This window comes from Coturnix japonica, chromosome 2 (genome assembly GCF_054131305.1).
Source record: "Coturnix japonica strain WE chromosome 2, WE-NBRP24, whole genome shotgun sequence".
In the NCBI taxonomy this organism is placed as follows: Eukaryota; Metazoa; Chordata; class Aves; order Galliformes; family Phasianidae; genus Coturnix; species Coturnix japonica.
The window spans coordinates 24,084,339-24,101,633 of NC_140664.1; the positions used below are offsets into that span (position 1 = coordinate 24,084,339).

The window sequence follows — 17,295 nt, forward strand, 5'->3', positions numbered from 1 at the left end:
CGGGGCATCCACAACCTCCCTGGGCAGCCTGTTCCAGGACATCACTACTCTCCTAGTAAAGAACTTCCCCCTAACATCCAACCTAAATCTTCCCTCTTTCAACTTAAAACCATTTCCCCTAGTCCTGCTATTATCAGCCCTTTCGAAGAGTTTTCTCCCCTCCTGGGTGTAGGTTCCCTTCAGGTATTGAAAGGCTGCAATGAGGTCACCCCGCAACCTTCTCTTCTCCAGGCTGAACAAACCCAACTCCCTCAGCCTGTCCTTATAGTGGAGGTGCTCCAGCCCCCTGATCATCTTCGTGGCCCTCCTCTGGACCCTTTCCAAAATCTCCATGTCTTTTTTGTACTGAGGGCTCCACACCTGGACACAGTACTCCAGATGGGGCCTCACAAGAGCCGAATAGAGAGGGACGATCACCTCCCTATCCCTGCTGACCACCCCTCTCCTGATGGAGCCCAGGATCCCATTTGCTTTCCGGGCTGCCAGAGCGCACTGCTGGCTCATGTTGAGTCTTTAATCCGACGTGTCCCAGCGGGTGCCCACACGGAAGCGCTGTTTTATGCTCCATCTCCGTGCCCAAGGGCTGCCGCCGTGAGCTGAGCCCCCCCCCGGACCGGCACCGCCACCACCCCGCGCTGCGACAGGCGGCCCCACGGAGGGAATCCCGGACCGGTGACGTGAGGGCTTCCCCCGGCGCTCGGTTGTGACGTCAGGTGCGCGCCGGCTGCTCGTGGACGCTGCCATGGGGAAGAGCCGGGCGCGGAAGGCGGCGAAGGCGGTCGATGTTTTCGCTATCGCCCGCGGCGCTGCCGCCGGGAAGGCCCGAGCGAAGGGCCGGGCGAGGCCCGTCACCTCCGGGCTGAAGAAGGTGAGTGGGAGCCGGCGGGGGCTGCGGGTTTAGCGCGTGGTGCGGTCGCATCTGTGGTTCTCCTGGGCTGCAAATGGGTTCCAACTGGAGGAGAGATTTAGATTGGGTATAAGGAAAGCGTTTAACAACAAGGGTGAAGCACTGTCCCACACTGCACAACGCTCGGTCTGCTGTGCTGAGTGAAATGGCAGCTCCTAAAAAAGGCCCTTTGAGATCACAGAATCACATCATTATCAAGGTTGGAAAAGACCTAGATGATCATCTGGTCCAACCATTACCAATACTTCCGAGCTAAATCATATTCCTCAACACAACATCCAAACGTTTCTTGAATACTGCCATGGTCGGTGACTCCACCACCTCCCTGGGCAGTGCATTCCAATGCCTGACTACCCTTTCTGAGAAGTAATATTTCCTAATGTTTCCTAATTTCCTAATCTTCCTATTCTGCAAGTGAAAGTCACCCGGCAGGTTCATCTGGCTGACAGGCAGGAACACAACGAACTGGGGAAATCAACAGGGATCCCCAAAACAATTTCACGTTGCTGGCATCAAATCTGCTCTTAGTCTAAAGGGCTCTGTATAATAAAGGGAGAAACAGGTTTAAAAGCATCTTTGTGAGAAGTCAGCAGCTAATTAAGAGTAAAATTTTATTCTGTGTTTGAAGCTGTATTCTTTAATTCATGAAGCCTTTGGGGATTTACGTATCTTTAAGCAGTATTGTAAAATGCTCGAAAAGAAAGTGTTTAAATGGCCTTGTTCCTCAATAGCTGAGATTCCTTAATATTCAAACAGCTTTTGATACAGATCCCAGCTGCAGAGCTTCATTCTGCAGAGCAGTCCCTGCCTGAGTTCAAAGGGTGCTGGGTACACAAACTGACCCTTTTGGCACTGCTGCCAACAGGCTCTCACGGAAAACAGAACGCCTGTGTAAACTGAATCGCCCACAGCCCCATATACTCTTAATTTGAGCTAGGAGCTGAACCTGTATTTCTTGAGACACCCTGTAGTTTATTATCAATTAAACTGCTAATCTAATAGTTTGTTTCATTGGCCTTGTGCCCCCACTTTCTTACTGCTGGTTCTCCTGGCCGCTGTCTAAGGAATGAATTAAATTATTTTTAATGTATTTGTGCTCTGAAATTACCTCAGCTTTGAAGGTGAATGGCGTAAATGTGTGTAACAGCTCACAGTGTGCTCCTGCCTATGTAAAATGCTGAGACATGAATGAAAGTGCAGCCTTTGGAACAGCAGGAGATAGCCTGCAGTTTGGGATGTGTGACATGCTTCTGGAATGGCTGCCATGTGAAGTGCTGTTGTATGGCCAAGATCCTGCCCAAAAAGCGGTGGGTCGTTGTGAGCTCCCTTCCCAACACAGCAAGTCTGACTGCTTTCATAATGTTGTATTTATTACAACGCTTGTACACGACTCAGCAGTATAACCGACAACCAGAATTCAAGTATAACAAAGTTCCTACTGTGATGCTGTAAGATACGCGTATAACATTCAACAGTTGTACAAAAATGATGCCAGTGCAATTTCAGTTTAGAACACCAATCTGCGCTATTGTTTTTTTTTCTCCCTACAGATAAACATTGCAAATGCTGAAAAAGTGAGCAAGATAAATAAAGCTTTTGCTGAGATTCGGAAAGAAGTACAGCAGCTATCGAAAGGTTCTGCAGAGGAACCTCCAAAGAACCCAAAGCAGGTAATTTCCCTTTGTGAAAGTCTGAGGAGGGAAGTGAAAGGGATGCATTACATTCTGACACAAAGGCTGCAGGCAATTCTTGTAGCGGCTTTAAAGCTACAAAGCTGGCTTTATTAGCTTCAGTTGTGGGGTAATGCTGAAATCTGACTGGCATAGTCAAGTGCCCTGTAATTATTAATGTCAAGAGGACAAAAAGACAATGGGATTATACAGAATATACAGAATACAGGTGAACCCACCCTGGCTGGTGGAGAAGTATAGGGAACTGGACAAGAGCTGAGTATTGTGCCTGGGGCCATCAAGTTTCTGTGTGGCTGGGAGCAACAGAACAACTGCCAAATACCCCAGGGTGAAGCTGAAGAAAAAAGGCAGTGCATGTGATAGTGCTGCCAGCATAGCATGAGGCCAAGCAAAGCTGTTGGTGCCAGCAGCCCTACTGCTGCTAGCTTGCTATTGCACATGGCTGGGATCCTGGACTGTCCCGCTACTTCTGCATTAGTAGGGCCATACATGACATAACATTCAATTGGCCCATTTGGGGTGTAAAGCAATAGTATTTTTCATCCCTGTTTCAAAACTGTGTATGCCCTGAACTAAGAGGTGTGCCTGTTTCCGCTGTGCTATATATACATTACTGATGTGACACTTTGTCTTTCACTTGCAGCACAAATCATTGCTTGTTTGGCTTTTTTCCCCCTCTTTTTTTTTGCCTTCCCCAAACACAAAAAGAAATTGATCTGCACTTTAAACTGAAACTCTCCTTTTATCAGGTTACCGCACCTTCAGAAGAGGAACCAGCAAATGTGGATGCTGCCACGAGTTTACTATCACAGCTGTAATGCATAACGGACGATGAAGAGATCCCAAGAACTGAAGGTCACACAGGCTTTGTTTGTAAAATTTTATTAAAAAAAAAAATCTTGTTAATATACAAGTATTGGCACACTTTAATACAAACTACAAACAGACCTTTCCTATCATCTAGGAAAGTGGAATGTCAGAAGTCAGTGTGAGAAACTTAAAGTGCTAAAACAGAAGGCACTTCACAAAATTGGTTCACTGAAACAATCAAGCGTAACTCAAGTTGATATCCTTCACTTCTCAGCTTGGCAGTGAAAGTTTCAAAGTGGATGGGAAAACGTTATAATATATTGAGAGCTTTTCGGCAGTAAAGCTTCAAAGAAAATGCTGGTAACTGAGAGCAAAGCCTGATCATTTTAAGATAAAAAATGATCAGAAGGCTATAAAGCATTTTTTGCTTTCCTTAGAAAACTCCAAAGTTGTTGGATTACACAAAGGACACCCAGGTGAAAAATGTGCCAAGATTCTGATAAGAAGCCCTTTACTTTTTTTTTCCAGGTGGTTGAATTTGTTTTGTGAAGTAGTTAAAGGAAGCAAAAGGAAATATACTCCCAGAGTCAGTGAACTAAGAAGTTATACATTCATTATTCAAATACTTAGATTATGAAGAAGTCTAGAATGTTATCGTTAGAGGTAGATAAGTAGTCTGGTTGACATAACATCTAATAATTTAGTATCTGCACATCAAAGAGATCACAGACTCCTTCATTATCATCCAGGTTAAAGTTGTAGTCATCTCCAGGAGTAGGAGAGAGTCGTAAGAGAGGAAAAACTGTAAAGCAGGAATAGTTTAGTTTAAGTTAAAACACTTCTGGAATATCAGCCCTATCTCATAATCCAGTATGTTTGTCATCACCAGTGCCAGGGTTAGTCTTAATAAGTAAAATATTGCCTTGATAATCTGACAAGCGTGCTAGGACACGTACTGTGACTACCTGTACTGCCTTCAAACTAAGGCAGTAAGAAAGCTGTGATATATGGACTTGCTCTCTCCTTTTGTAGCAAAGGAACTCCTAGACAGCTTTTGAAAACTCTGTCAAAAAGCCATCACTTATATTTATCTCCTTCCTGTTACAACATTGTATGTATCAGTCTTCAGATATTTATTCTGGATAAAGAAATTCATATTATCCCTATTTTACAGAGGAAGAATAGAGGCTGTCAACTTCTCTGTGCACTGCATTTAATGCACGGACTTGAAGTCCTTCTTGGGGAATGCAGGAAGAGAAGCCTCAGCTCTCATGCTGTACCTTAGGAAGACCAATGCAGATGAGCTGGGCACATTGTAGCTGTTCTAAAATTGGAGAGTATTTCCGTTTTATCCACATATTTTATTGTCACATTCATATGACTCCAGCTTCCCTCTTAGATCTTGTAGCTGCATGTTTTTTTCTAGATAAGCCCCAAGTCTGTCTGCTTGAAAAGCAGATATTAACACAGGCTGCTCACAGAACAGCACAGTTAAATGAGAAAAGGACTAAGCCAGCTGGGTTCAGTGAGATACAGCAGGGGGTCATGAGTGTATGGAACTACTAGCTGTGGCTCAGTTCTGCATACCTATGGCCAAGGAGATGCAAGACCAGAAAAGGGTTGTATTTGGTCTGACAGTGTAAGAAACCTGGCCAAGAATCAATCTGCACGCAGGCATGTAAATATGCTCTGAAATATCTGCTCAGAGCTCATGGAAGAGGCTTATGGCAGAATGTAATTAAACAAGGTGTTATTTTTGTTGTTTTTATACATATACACACACACACATATATATTTTATGGCAACACTCGAGTCATTAACCTGTTCTTTATTTACTCTAGAATTAAGTACTGTTCAGTTACTCATGCATGTAAGTTCTTGCTGGATTAAGGCTTTCATATTTTGACTGTTAAATAAAAGCATTGCAGGGAACAGATAGGGGTGCAAAGATGAGAATGACAAAGACAGAAGAGTTGGTACAGGGGAAAGAAGTAGTATTGTACTGACTGTTGGTAGGAGATTTAACAGACAATTGCCACAAGTGCTGTTCATATAAAGACCATGCTACTATTTTTTTTAATAACTGCAAGTAAGGATACGTAATACTTACCATCAGAGGACATAAGTTCGTCAATAATATCCCCACCGATATTTCCTGTGAAAAGAGGAGCATGTGTTTATTGCAGTCAACAGATTCTCTGCATTACAATACTGAACTGGAAAGTACAGTACAGCCCATGTGCACATGGGCAGGAGCTGTGGAGACAGCGTGCTGTATAGATATACAAAAGGAATGGCTCAGGAAACAATAAAAACACTGCATAGCAACTGTTTCTTCCTACCTGTGGACTCTTCCATCTTTGCTATGTCAAACGAGTTTGGCTTGAGGATACAGTTAACATCCAAAGGGAGCAAAGCCTGATAGTCATTGGAGCTCGCTGTAGCTTGGGCGACATCTCCTGAAAGGCTGGGGTACAACACTGAGTCTGAAAGGCTAGAATAAGGAGTTGCTGGAGTTGTACTGTTCTGCTGCAGACTGCTTTCTACAAAGACAGAAAAGCACATTATAAAATCTATTAATGTAAAAAAGGAATGTGAAAGACCTGAACCTGGTTTTCTCTCTCGAGGACAACACAGCTAATGTCTGGGTTGAGGTGAGAAGAATCTCTTCCCCATTCCAAACTCACAAGCTCAACTTTATCAGGATCCTTCAGAAATGCAGACAGCATTTTCTTAAATAATTCCACATTATCTTACAATTACGATCAAAAAACCAATACCAGATATTCAGGCAGTCTCTCACTGTGGCTTTGTGGAAGAAAGTAAGTGACCTTGTGGAACAAGAGCTGGAACTGGTGCCTATACTATCTGCTTCACAGAAAAGTGTATGTTCAAATCACATACTCCATCTAAGGCTGACAGTGTCACTGCATTCTGGAGAAACATCTCAGGTTAACAACCAGGACTGCATACAAAACCTCTTCAGTGTAAGACAATAAACTAGAAGGGGAAAAAACTGTTTCACCAATCAGATAGAGGACAGGAGAGGAAGAAGCTTTTCTGTAACCTCTTGAAAGCAGTTAGTAAACCCCTTGGGATGGTTTCTTAACAAACACCTGCCACGTTATGCAAATTATTGACATGCCTTTCTTCTATCTATCACCATTTCTGTTTCCTTCCCCATCTTAGGTGGAAAAGAAGTTTGAGCGCACCTGACGGTGTGTCTGCTGTTGTTTCTGGCAACTGTTGTCCCTGGTTAAGACCATGTTCTGGTGGATTTTCAGTAGCTGGAGTAGGTTTAAGGGGAGTCACTGGAGCTGCAGGCTGAGATGGGGTTTGTGCAAGGTCATCAGGTGGAGGAACTGGGAACACCATGGGCTTGGAGGAATTTGATTCTTTGTTTATAAGCAGTACATGGATAGGTCCTGAACTACTTTTAAGATTGATCTGGTATTTCTTCTGTCCATTCTGGCCCTGGAGAGATGGTGCATTAAGAATGTTGTAATTCCCACAGAATTTGGAACTGTACCAAAAATAGCAATTGCGTAGACTTATTTCCCATAGTAACCAATGAAGATGTTAAAACAGAATTCTCAATGTACTTTTTACCTCCCAGAAGATACAGTGCTCTTCTAATTAAAATGCTAGGAAGAAATTTTAATTGTCAAACTTATCAAATCATATTCAGACAGGAAACAAATATTTAAAAGAAATATAAGTGATCTAATAGGGAACATTACGATTATGTTACATATTTACCTGACCAGAACAATTATAGAAGACTCAAACATACAATATTCTGAAGGGCTTGTCTAAGTTCTGAATTTAAGTTACATGAAACGTACAGTAGAGCTACATCTTGTCAGTAACAAAACAGGTAAAAGATTTGTGTACTTTTAGATTTCTTCCTCTAAAGTGGAGCTTCAGGACCATCTTAGTTGGGACCAGCCATGCCACAATAATTAAGTTCACACTCAGACCGAGTGAACACAGAATCAGTGAGTCATTAGAAACAATTTCTTAGCTGATTTGCTAGGCATTCTTTTGGCAGGTTCTAGGTTAATTCATCAAACAGGATTTCAGCAAGTATATTCCAGAAAATAAATGAGGATGAGGAAAGTGGCAAAGGAGCCTGAAGGGAGGGAAAACCAAAATAAATGCATCCCATTTGAAGTTGCTGATGGAATACTAAATCATCTGCTCTTGTCCTCAACAAAAAGTCAAAAAAGCTGCATCATAACTGCTTTCACCACACAGGGAATCATACCATTGCCTGAACTGTTTTCAGCACAGATGAACAAAGACCCAGTATCACTGGACCAGCTTCATGGTCCTAGCTTTGGATGCTCTTCTGATATCAGATTGTGCTTAGCCTTGTTAAAAATACCTTCTGAAACTTCTCCTGTGAGCTTCACCACTCTAAAAGCATTGTATCTGTCATGCTTCATGCAACACTCTCCCACCTACATAAGGTATCAACCCTATTTAAAACAGAGCAACACAATTTAAAAAGATTAAAGATTGATAGAGGTAAGTAATTTGGCCTCCTCTAATCCTGCCCAGTCTAACAAACCCTTCAGCTAAAAAGAAGTCTGCAGTGTGTTTCTCTATTCAGTATACTACTATGTGACTAAATATAAACAGCATATCTAAATCAAACCTACAAATAAATCTAAAAGGCATTTCCATAGAAGTTCTGATTTAACAATACAATAGATTTGAAATTTGACACACAAAAGTTACTGCTATTAAGTTCTCAAAGGAATTCAAGACAATTATGCCTAAACTGGTAAGACTTAAAGAGAGGACAAACAAACCCACTTTTATATCTTGTTTCCAATATAAGATGAGTTATCATTAATTTCTCTTTTGCATACATAACTTAGGTGTGCAGAAAAAAAACTTTCCCACCCAACACCTCCATTCTTAACTAAAACTAGCTTAATATTTTTCCTTCCTCCCTCATCACAGCCAGAGATAAATCCTCAGCTATAGCATACCTCTTCTTTTCCACTGTCCCCTTACAGCACTCAGGTAAACAAGAAACCAGTACATACCATTTCGGGTATGGGTACTTCTAACTGTGTACCACAAGGTGCTTGAATTGCTAGAAGTGTGTCGCCTGGTTAAATAGCAATTTTTAAGAAAGTGTTAACTGTGCATATTTTTGTTACATCTTGCATGATATCTACTCAAATAAGATAGAAGAATTCTCTAAAGCTACTCAAAACACTGCATAATTCCAGCACAAATACACTTGTGATGGGATTTGCATAGTCCCTGTGAGATCCAAAACCCAATATTTAGCTAGCTTCCTTTTCAACAAGAGCAGCTCTTTTGTACAGCTTTATTGCTTTGAGGACAGATGACATAGGAAAGCAAGAAAACGTTTCAGTTTTTGTCTTCAACATCAGCATTTTCAAGTACCTGAAGTTAGAACTTCAGAAACACATCCAACTCAGATGTAAGAGGTGATCATAACGCTCACCTGTAGCTTACTGTGTGTATTGCAAATCATTAGTTAAAGTCAGGACACATCGATTTGCCTTCATCCATAACTTTCCCTGCTACTTGGGACATATCTTAAACCAAGTACAATGCAACTGCTATATTAAACACCTCCTACACATTTTGTAACAACTAATTCTCCTCAGCAACAGCTTGTTTTGTAAAATTCCACAGCAGTTATCTGATGTTATGTTTTTATTCAAAAAGAAACCTAACCTTCCTTGTGGCAAAGCGTTGGTTTTCAGCTCAGGTGAGGCTGAACAACAACATTCCCTTGAGTAACTTGGGATCCATAAAGGGTGTCAAGGGAAATAATTTCTGCCAGCAGTTCTTGGCAGTTTGTTCAAACTTCCTGTACAGAATCTTTCTTGTTTAGTAGCAATGTCCCATCTTTAAACTCCAGCCGGCTCCATGTAACATCACAAGGAATTCCTTCTGACTCAAGCTGTCATCAGAAAACTTTAAGAAATCCAGACATGGCTGGTCTTCAGATGTAGCAGACCAACAAGCCCTGTCCTTGGTTCTGTTAGGGTCAGAGGCAAACTACTGCAAAGTGTGAACAGTGAAAAAGACATCCAAACCCAGCACTCTCAAACAGCTAAACTTCCATTCCATACAATCTGTGACTATAAGTACACTAGAACCTGTTGGTCATGAATGGTAGAAGATGTATCTGTTTACTTCTGACCACTGTTGAATAATTATTCTAAACACAAAATACTTGCAGGGAAAGGCAGGTTAGTTAGCAAGTTAAGTTTCAAGAAGATCAGGAAATCCCTCCTTTCATGAGATACAGCGTAGGAGCAACTCACCATTGAAACAGTTACAGATATCTTCATGGGTGACATATGAAAATGTAATTTATGTCAAGGAACGTTTTTCTTAAAGCAATGTGAAACTGGTATTTGATGCCTTTAAAAAGAAGTTTGTCCAAACTAAGCCTAAGCTTACTGCTGCTACTTAAAGGTGTAATCAAGGCTTGATTTATGATGTTCAGAATGGCTACTTTAAAAATAACACAGTTCTGTACTGTTAGAAATATACATCTATGTATGTGAAGAAAATACCAGAAGAGAAGGAGCTGAATAGCTTGAATGAGAAGAGATTCTTTTCAAACAGAAAACATGTAAAATCTTGTTTTTAAGAACACCATTTACCTCATTAACTTGACACTACATAATTCATCAGTGTATCAGGATGTCCCGAAATTCACACAAAAAGACCGCTAGAGGGGACTTAACAGTTCACCTGCAGACCCATTCCCCTGCCTCAAGGTAGGATCAATTATTAAGACATTCCAGACAGTTGTTTGCCTCTCCTGTTCTGGAGAACGTCCAGCAATGGATATCCCAACCCCTCCCCTGGGGGATTAATTCCACTGCTAACTCTCCCATGGCACGTTTTTCTTCATATCTTACTTAAATCTCCTTTACTACCAAGTTTTAGAGGTGTAGTTTCTGCACAGCAATTGCAAGTAATGTTAAGTACTCATCATTGGTACTACCAGTAAGAAGGGCATTTTCCTGCTCTAAATTTCAGATACATCTGTTTTGCACAATATATTAAAAGACAGATAAACACGTTACAAGGAATATATACAACCTTTCTGATTATGGGATATTCACACACAGGATATTTTTCCTGTTCCAAAACTAACAAGCTTCAGACCTTTGTCAACTCGACTCAATTTATCTTTGGGTGATAGATGTAATTTTTCAAGAGAAGGAAGTAAAAGGTGGGGAAGGTAGTAGGGAGATTCATGTTAAATATAGCTAAGAAAGTGTAAATCCAAGTGCCTAAAGGCAGTACAATCAATTTAAAGCCACATACCAGGGTTATACTGTGGACTTAAAAATTTCTGCAATACATACATATGCTGGATTATTTTCAGGTTACCATTTGTACAACCACAGAGCTTAAAACGTCATGCAAATGTAATTTATACTCTTACTGAGTCAAAACCTGAAGAGAAAAAAATATATAAATTACCCTTCCTTAGCCTTTGCTTCTGGATGAAATGGATTACAGCATGTTTCACCCTTTACCTATGCTTTAATTGCTGTTTTAATTCTTGTTCCAAGATGCACACCATTTCTTGAAAAGGATATTGGTGGTTTGTAGAATCATCCATAACATTCTTGATGCTTTGCTGTAGCCACAGTTTCTGCTGATCCAATTCTTTCTCTTTTAGCTCTAGATCTTCAATTTCAGCTTCAAGATACCTCAGCCTCTCCACGACTTCTTTTGTATTGCATCCAGCACCTACCCCTCTTAAAATAAAAGTATATAGGTTCATGAAACCACAAGAAGTGAAAATCTAAAAGAACACTTCCTAAGCATGCTTTCAATCATTTGAAAAATCTTCTAAAATTCAGTATGAAGGAAATTTACTCTTCCGGCAGCGTTTTATGGGAAAAAAAGGGCATTTTAAAAATTAGATCAGATTTAGAATTTCCCTCTACCTAACCTTATATTCTTTCAGAACATCGCTTTTCTGTATTAGAGATGGCCCACAGCTCTCCTGCCCCTTCTTCCCTCCTATCCCTTCAGTTACCCTTTCATCTTCAGTAACCAGAGAAAATAATTGAGAGGGGTGGGTAGGTGGAAACACTGTTCCTCAGTACCTCTCCCAGATTCAGGGAGTGCAAGCGGTAGGTAGAAAGTAGCAATACAAGTTTTCTGAAAGTATCTCTCCTATAGCTTTTAAACTTGATTCTACGTATCAAAGACGCAAATTAAAGACAAATGAGGTTCATTTGTAACTTGGATCTCATTCTGAAATGTTGCATTGCTCAATTCTGAGAGTAACATTAACTTCACCCTATGTTAACTAGCCAGAAGAAATTGATGGAGGCAGTTTGTGTTGCTCTCAAGCACAGGAAGAAAAGCAGAATTGCCAAAGCTTACTTCCACTGGATGCTGTTTTTTGACTTCTTCTCAATGAGATCAATCCCTTCTAAAACATTGGTGATGTCATAGATCCTTCTCTTCTGCCTTACGGCGAGGGCATCAGCAGCCTGCGGAGACAAGAGCAACAGCTGTCAGCAACCTGGGGCAAACAACAGACACTCGAAGCCATTTCCCTGAAAAGAAAGCCAAATAATAATTGACTCGAACTGCTGCCCTTCGGAGACAACCCTTCCTTCAAGAGTAGGATGCTCAATGATAAATTCAGAAGCTTAGCATCAGCTTCAAGTCACATGCAAGTGTGGCCTCCTGATGGTGAGGGAAGTCACCTGAGGCAAGGCCAGCAAGCCAACCTTCACCAGAGAGGAGTGCTCACATGAACTGCCAGCGCTGCCATTGGTATCTGCACCACTCAATAGTGATCCTTCTTTAAAGGCATGAAACAGTAGGGAAGGAAGATGGCAACACTGCAACAAAACAAGTCTCTGAGGCCAACAGCATGCTGAGCTTATTACCCCCTCTGCTGAAACTCCCCAGATTAAACTGCTGGGATATGAGAGGACAAGGTAATTGCCCAAAGTGGTTGAGCGAAGAAGAGCTGCAAGATTGAAAGCCAACACTGTCTTTTAAGCCATCTTGCCAGATGACAAGTGATAGACACAAGGAAACAGCCTCAATAGCATTCAGAGCTGCCAGAACACCAGCACAGCTCGTACCAATGCTGACAGCCACCACCACTTCCCTTTCTGACCCAGACCAGCTACAGTGTTTTTGTATGTGCTGCCAGAACATGTTGCTGACAGCGGAGCACACTGTAAGTCAGAGGAAACGGGCTGCTTGATCATTCATAGTTCTGTCCAAGATGATTCTTTCCTACCTGATATGAAGCCTTCCTAGATGTGCATTTCCAGGGCACCTGATGAATGCTTTGCTTTCTGCTCTTTTATTTTTTTTCAGGTCCTGATTCAACCAGGGACAAGGAAAGAGGTTTAGATCACATCAGAGCCATTTCCCTTCAAAGAAACGTCATGCAAGGGGATGGCAGTAAGCACTGGGAACCTTCTTGGTGGTATAGAAACAGTACAACGTAGCAGGCAAACCTCTTCCCCATCCTCCTTTTTTGTTTTTTTTTCCCCCATCACGTAGGCACTTCAGAGATCAGATGCCAAGTTCTTCCATAACACAATGGTGGGACTCTGCTTGTTTGTTCTGGTTACTTAGGTTTTAGGACTCCACTGACTTGAACTTTCCATAGACACAAGAACTTCATCACAGCTGCAAATCCTAACTCCCTTCCTGTCCCCACATTTGAAATGCTTTCAGTCTCTTGTCATGGAATAAACTTCACTGGCAAGCAAACAAATGTTAGGGTACTCAATACTTTGCACTGTTGATCAGAAAATACCATTTAGCCCTGAGTATAGCAGGGATGGCATTTTGCTATAAGCCAAATCTACTTCAGGAATCAAGGTTGAAGCCAGAGTATGCTGCCACAGAGAAGAAAAACACTATGTTCTGGGTATTTTTTCAGGTGGCTTAGCCTTTATTCACTCATTGTGATCTTTCTGTATTTATCCATTCCCTGAAAATAGTGGATTTCTGAACAGAGGAGATTTCATTCTTTCCCTTCCATCTCACCCCTTGACATTTTAAGCTTACTTCCTTAGCAACATTTACTTACACAGGGTTATTCAGGGACAGCTACGCAATTATTCTGGAAGAGTGTCTTGATTTTAAAACGAGCCCTGTAGGATTTGACCTCAAGACAATCCTCACTCTTATGGTATGTCAGGCATTAGCAAAGAAGCGCTCAGTGCTAAAACACTTCCAAAGTTCAACACACAACTGCTGGGGCTTCCTGCACCCAGAGTGAGGAGCAGCAACCTGTGCTGGATCAGCACCATTGCAGGTCAGCATCTGTGTCCCCTGGGGCTGCTTCATAGATGGCCAGGAGCACCCTGCCCCTCATTTCCCTGAGGGTATGCCTGCTGCTTTTCACTTTTCCCTCCACACATGACTCACTTATGAGAAACGCCGGATTACAGAAACGTACATTTTGACTAATTGCTTATGAAAGTCCCAACGTTTCGTTCTCTTCAGTTAGTACTTACTTCAAACGAACCATATCCTGTCATTCAGAAACCAGTTTCCCATAGAAGCCCTGTGTAGAAGTTTCTGTCATTGCCACAGTGGCCGTTTACCTTCACAGAATCACAGAATGACCCGGGTTGGAAGGGACCTCAAGGACCATGTAGTTCCAACCCCCCTGCCTGGCAGGGCCACCAAACATACACCTTTACTAGATCAGGTTGCCCAGGGCCCCGTCCAACCTGGTCTTGAACACCTCCAAGGACGGGGCATCCACAACCTCCCTGGGCAGCCTGTTCCAAGGCCTAACCACTCTCCTAGTAAAGAACTTTCCCCTAACATCCAACCTAAATCTTCTAATACCTTCCCCTGACCATAGGTGCTGCCATTTCCCCTTGGTGGGAGAAGAACCCCTTCCACACAGAGGTGAATGACAAACACCCGACCCATCCTGCTGTGCTGCCCAGTGTTACTGCTCCAAGCACATCCACCTGAGTGCCCAGCTGGACTGGAGCAAATGTGCTATGGGACCCCTCCCAGCTCACTGACAAGTCTCACTTTCTTCTGTAACATTGTTAAAAAGCTCTCTCTGAACACCAACGCACGAAAAGCATTCAAGGACACCTCCTGCCCGAGAGCCCACTAACAGAGCCAAGGAACGCGGTCCTGAAAGGACTCAAGTAACCAAGGCATCGAGCTGCTAATGCTTAGCCCGGCAAACACCGCTCTCAGGCCACCTCGCTTGGGCGGAGGTCGCACTGCAACACGGCACCGACAGGAGAATCCCCCGGCACCAACACCGCAGGGGAGCCCTGATACCCCGCACCCCGCACGGAGCGGCCAAAAACAGCTTTAAATAGGCGTCAGTTCACAGAGTCAGTAAACACAGCAACCGCAAAGCGAAAACAAACAACCGAAGGCAGCCAGGCTTCGCGGCACCACGGCTCCAGCCTCCCTCCGCACCCGGCGCTGACCCGGCCCCCGCTCCCGGGCCCGGCCGCATCCTGACAGCCGCCCGGCCCTTCCGGCAGCGCCGCGGGGCTCAGCGCGCCACCCGGGCCTCCCCCACCGCCGCGGCCATGGCGGCCCCGCGCCGCCCCGCCCTCGCACCACTTTGAGGTCCAGCACTCCGTCCTTGGCCTCCTGCAGCAGCGACACGAACTTGGTGGTGAGCAGCCCCAGGCTCTTCTCGTGCCTGCTGCTGCCTCCGCCGCCCCCCGCTTCGGCCGCCGCGGCCATACTGCCCGCCGGGCCGGGGCCAGCGGGGCCGCCCCGCCGCTCCACGTGTCGCGACCGCCGCAACAACCCGAACTCGGAACGGAGCCGGCCCGAGGGCTGCGGCGGGAGGGGCGATACCGCAGGAAGTGACGCCGCCGCCGTTGCCTGGACACCGGCATGGGGCGGCGGAGGGGGGTGGACGGGGTGCTGAGCCGGAATGGCCCGGTTACAGCGTGCGGTGCCTGTTGAATACGAGAGCAGTTGGATGACTTATAAACCAGGTTCCGGTGACTTGGTCTTTAATAAGAATCCGATTCTTTAGACCGCACGAGAAATGTGTCTCAAGTCCGTTTGCCAGAGGCTGCCCAAGGCTCCACACGCCTCTCGGACCGTGCACGCTCCGGTACTGCCATGGGAGGCACGGATAGTGTGAGGAGATGGAGAACTGCAGCTGCCCCCTGTGTACACCAGGCGATGGAGCGCGTCACGAAGGGGCAGCACGATGACAAGGCCACGGCCGGGAGATGGGACCTCTTAGACAACAGCACCTTCATGGAGAATATATATATACACATAGATTACCCTGTAGGCAATGCCTCCTATTTATTTCCATGGAGACTGCAGCAGATGAAGAGCACAATAAGGCTACTTGGTTGAGCAAAGTCTCAGATATAAAACTCTGTTTCTCAACTCAATCACCACCGTTAGCTGTGCATTTTTACCAGAGATGAACAAGAGCCTGCGTGCCTCCCTTGTTACAGTCTGAACCAATGGAGGTGACACACTGTTGCTACCACCACTTCACCAGTACAGGCTGGGGGAAGACCTGCTGGAGAGGAGCTCTGCTGAGAGGGACCTGGGCATCCTGGTGGACGACAGATTGGCCATGAGCCAGCAGTGTGCCCTTGTAGCCAAAAAAGCCAATGGCATACTAGGGTGTATTAAAAAGAGCGTGTTCAGCAGGTCGAAGGAGGTGATCCTCCCCCTCTACTCTGCCCTGGTGAGGCCTCATCTGGAATATTGTGTCCAGTTCTGGGCTCCCCAGTACAAAAAAGACAGGGATCTCTTGGAAAGAGTCCAGCGGAGGGCCACTAAGATGGTGAAGGGCCTGGAGCATCTCCCCTATGAGGAGAGACTTAGGGAACTGGGTCTGTTTAGCCTTGAGAAAAGAAGGCTGAGAGGGGACTTGATCCAGGTTTATAAATACCTGAGGTGTGGGAGCCATAGTGGTGAGGCTGGTCTCTTTTCAGTAGTGCGTGGGGATAGGACTAGGGGTAATGGGATGAAACTACAGCATAGGAAGTTCCACACGAATGTGCGGAAGAACTTCTTTACAGTGAGGGTGACGGAGCACTGGAACAGGCTGCCCAGGGAGGTGGTGGAGTCTCCTTCTCTGGAGATATTTAAGACCCGGCCGGTTGCCTACTTGTGTGACATGGTGTAGGGAACATGCTTTGGCAGGGGGGTTGGACTCAATGATCTCTAGAGGTCCCTTCCAACCCCTACAATTCTGTGATTCTGTGAAATTCAGCACCCACCCTGCTCACAGCCACTGTTCATCTTCCAGCAGCAATCAACAAGCATTGAATTCAATGGGTGCCATTTTTTTTCCTGTGTGGAGGAATTCAGTGACACAGCTTTGCTTCATCTACACTTCCATGTCAGACAGAATTGTGTTGGAGTGCCCCCCTGTTGTCATCTGCCACAGGGCAATAGAATGGAGCAGAATATTGGCAGGAAGGTTCAACCTCTACTGCCATATCAGCAACATCTGCCTCTGACACTGTGGGCCATCGTAATAAAATAGAAGGCCTTTCTAGGTGAGCAAGTGCATGCTGTCTCTATCTCACATCCCTCCTGCTCTCAGTCAGCACCAGAATTTCCCTCCCTATTGCATTTTGATGTTGATTTAAAGAAAATCTGTTATTTTATCTGGAAGTGAAAACAAAGAATATCTAAAAACGTTATCAGTTTTAAATGCATGTGATTAATGCCTGAAAACATGTCATGCAGATGACAACTCCCAGAGTTCATATTTCAATTAGATTCTTCTTTATTCATCTGTTTTATGCATCCCAGTAGTTTCAGGCTGAATGTTTCCCATTCTGCACAGTTTTGATCTGCACTACCTTTGTGATCAATTTATCACCTTGAGGCCTATTTCTA

The 17,295-nt window shown here is 44.2% G+C and overlaps 2 protein-coding genes across 8 annotated transcripts; one reads left to right on the forward strand and one right to left on the reverse strand.

Moving 5' to 3' along the window:
- Positions 1–493: 493 nt before the first annotated feature.
- E2F5 (E2F transcription factor 5) lies at positions 494–15,230 on the reverse strand. Of its 5 annotated transcripts, none has more exons than XM_085539411.1 (9): positions 15,022–15,230; positions 11,824–11,933; positions 11,023–11,186; positions 9,729–9,770; positions 8,466–8,530; positions 6,621–6,882; positions 5,751–5,951; positions 5,519–5,563; positions 494–952 (listed from the first exon to the last, which is right to left on the reverse strand). In XM_085539411.1, the coding sequence occupies exons 1-9, from the start codon at positions 15,148–15,150 to the stop codon at positions 849–851; spliced, it is 1,122 nt and encodes a 373-aa protein (XP_085395537.1). In that variant the 5' UTR covers positions 15,151–15,230; the 3' UTR covers positions 494–848. The 5 variants fall into 5 exon arrangements, with proteins under 5 accessions (XP_085395537.1, XP_085395536.1, XP_085395538.1 ...); XM_085539410.1 differs by lacking the exon at positions 494–952 and adding an exon at positions 3,465–4,210; XM_085539412.1 differs by lacking the exons at positions 494–952; positions 6,621–6,882; positions 8,466–8,530 and adding an exon at positions 3,465–4,210.
- RBIS (ribosomal biogenesis factor) lies at positions 706–13,186 on the forward strand. Of its 3 annotated transcripts, none has more exons than XM_085539418.1 (4): positions 706–868; positions 2,458–2,577; positions 3,348–3,453; positions 12,781–13,186. In XM_085539418.1, the coding sequence occupies exons 1-3, from the start codon at positions 743–745 to the stop codon at positions 3,414–3,416; spliced, it is 315 nt and encodes a 104-aa protein (XP_085395544.1). In that variant the 5' UTR covers positions 706–742; the 3' UTR covers positions 3,417–3,453; positions 12,781–13,186. The 3 variants fall into 3 exon arrangements, with proteins under 3 accessions (XP_085395544.1, XP_085395543.1, XP_015711307.2); XM_085539417.1 differs by lacking the exon at positions 12,781–13,186 and adding an exon at positions 6,598–11,222; XM_015855821.3 differs by lacking the exon at positions 12,781–13,186 and having other exon boundaries at positions 3,348–3,511.
- Positions 15,231–17,295: the final 2,065 nt, after the last annotated feature.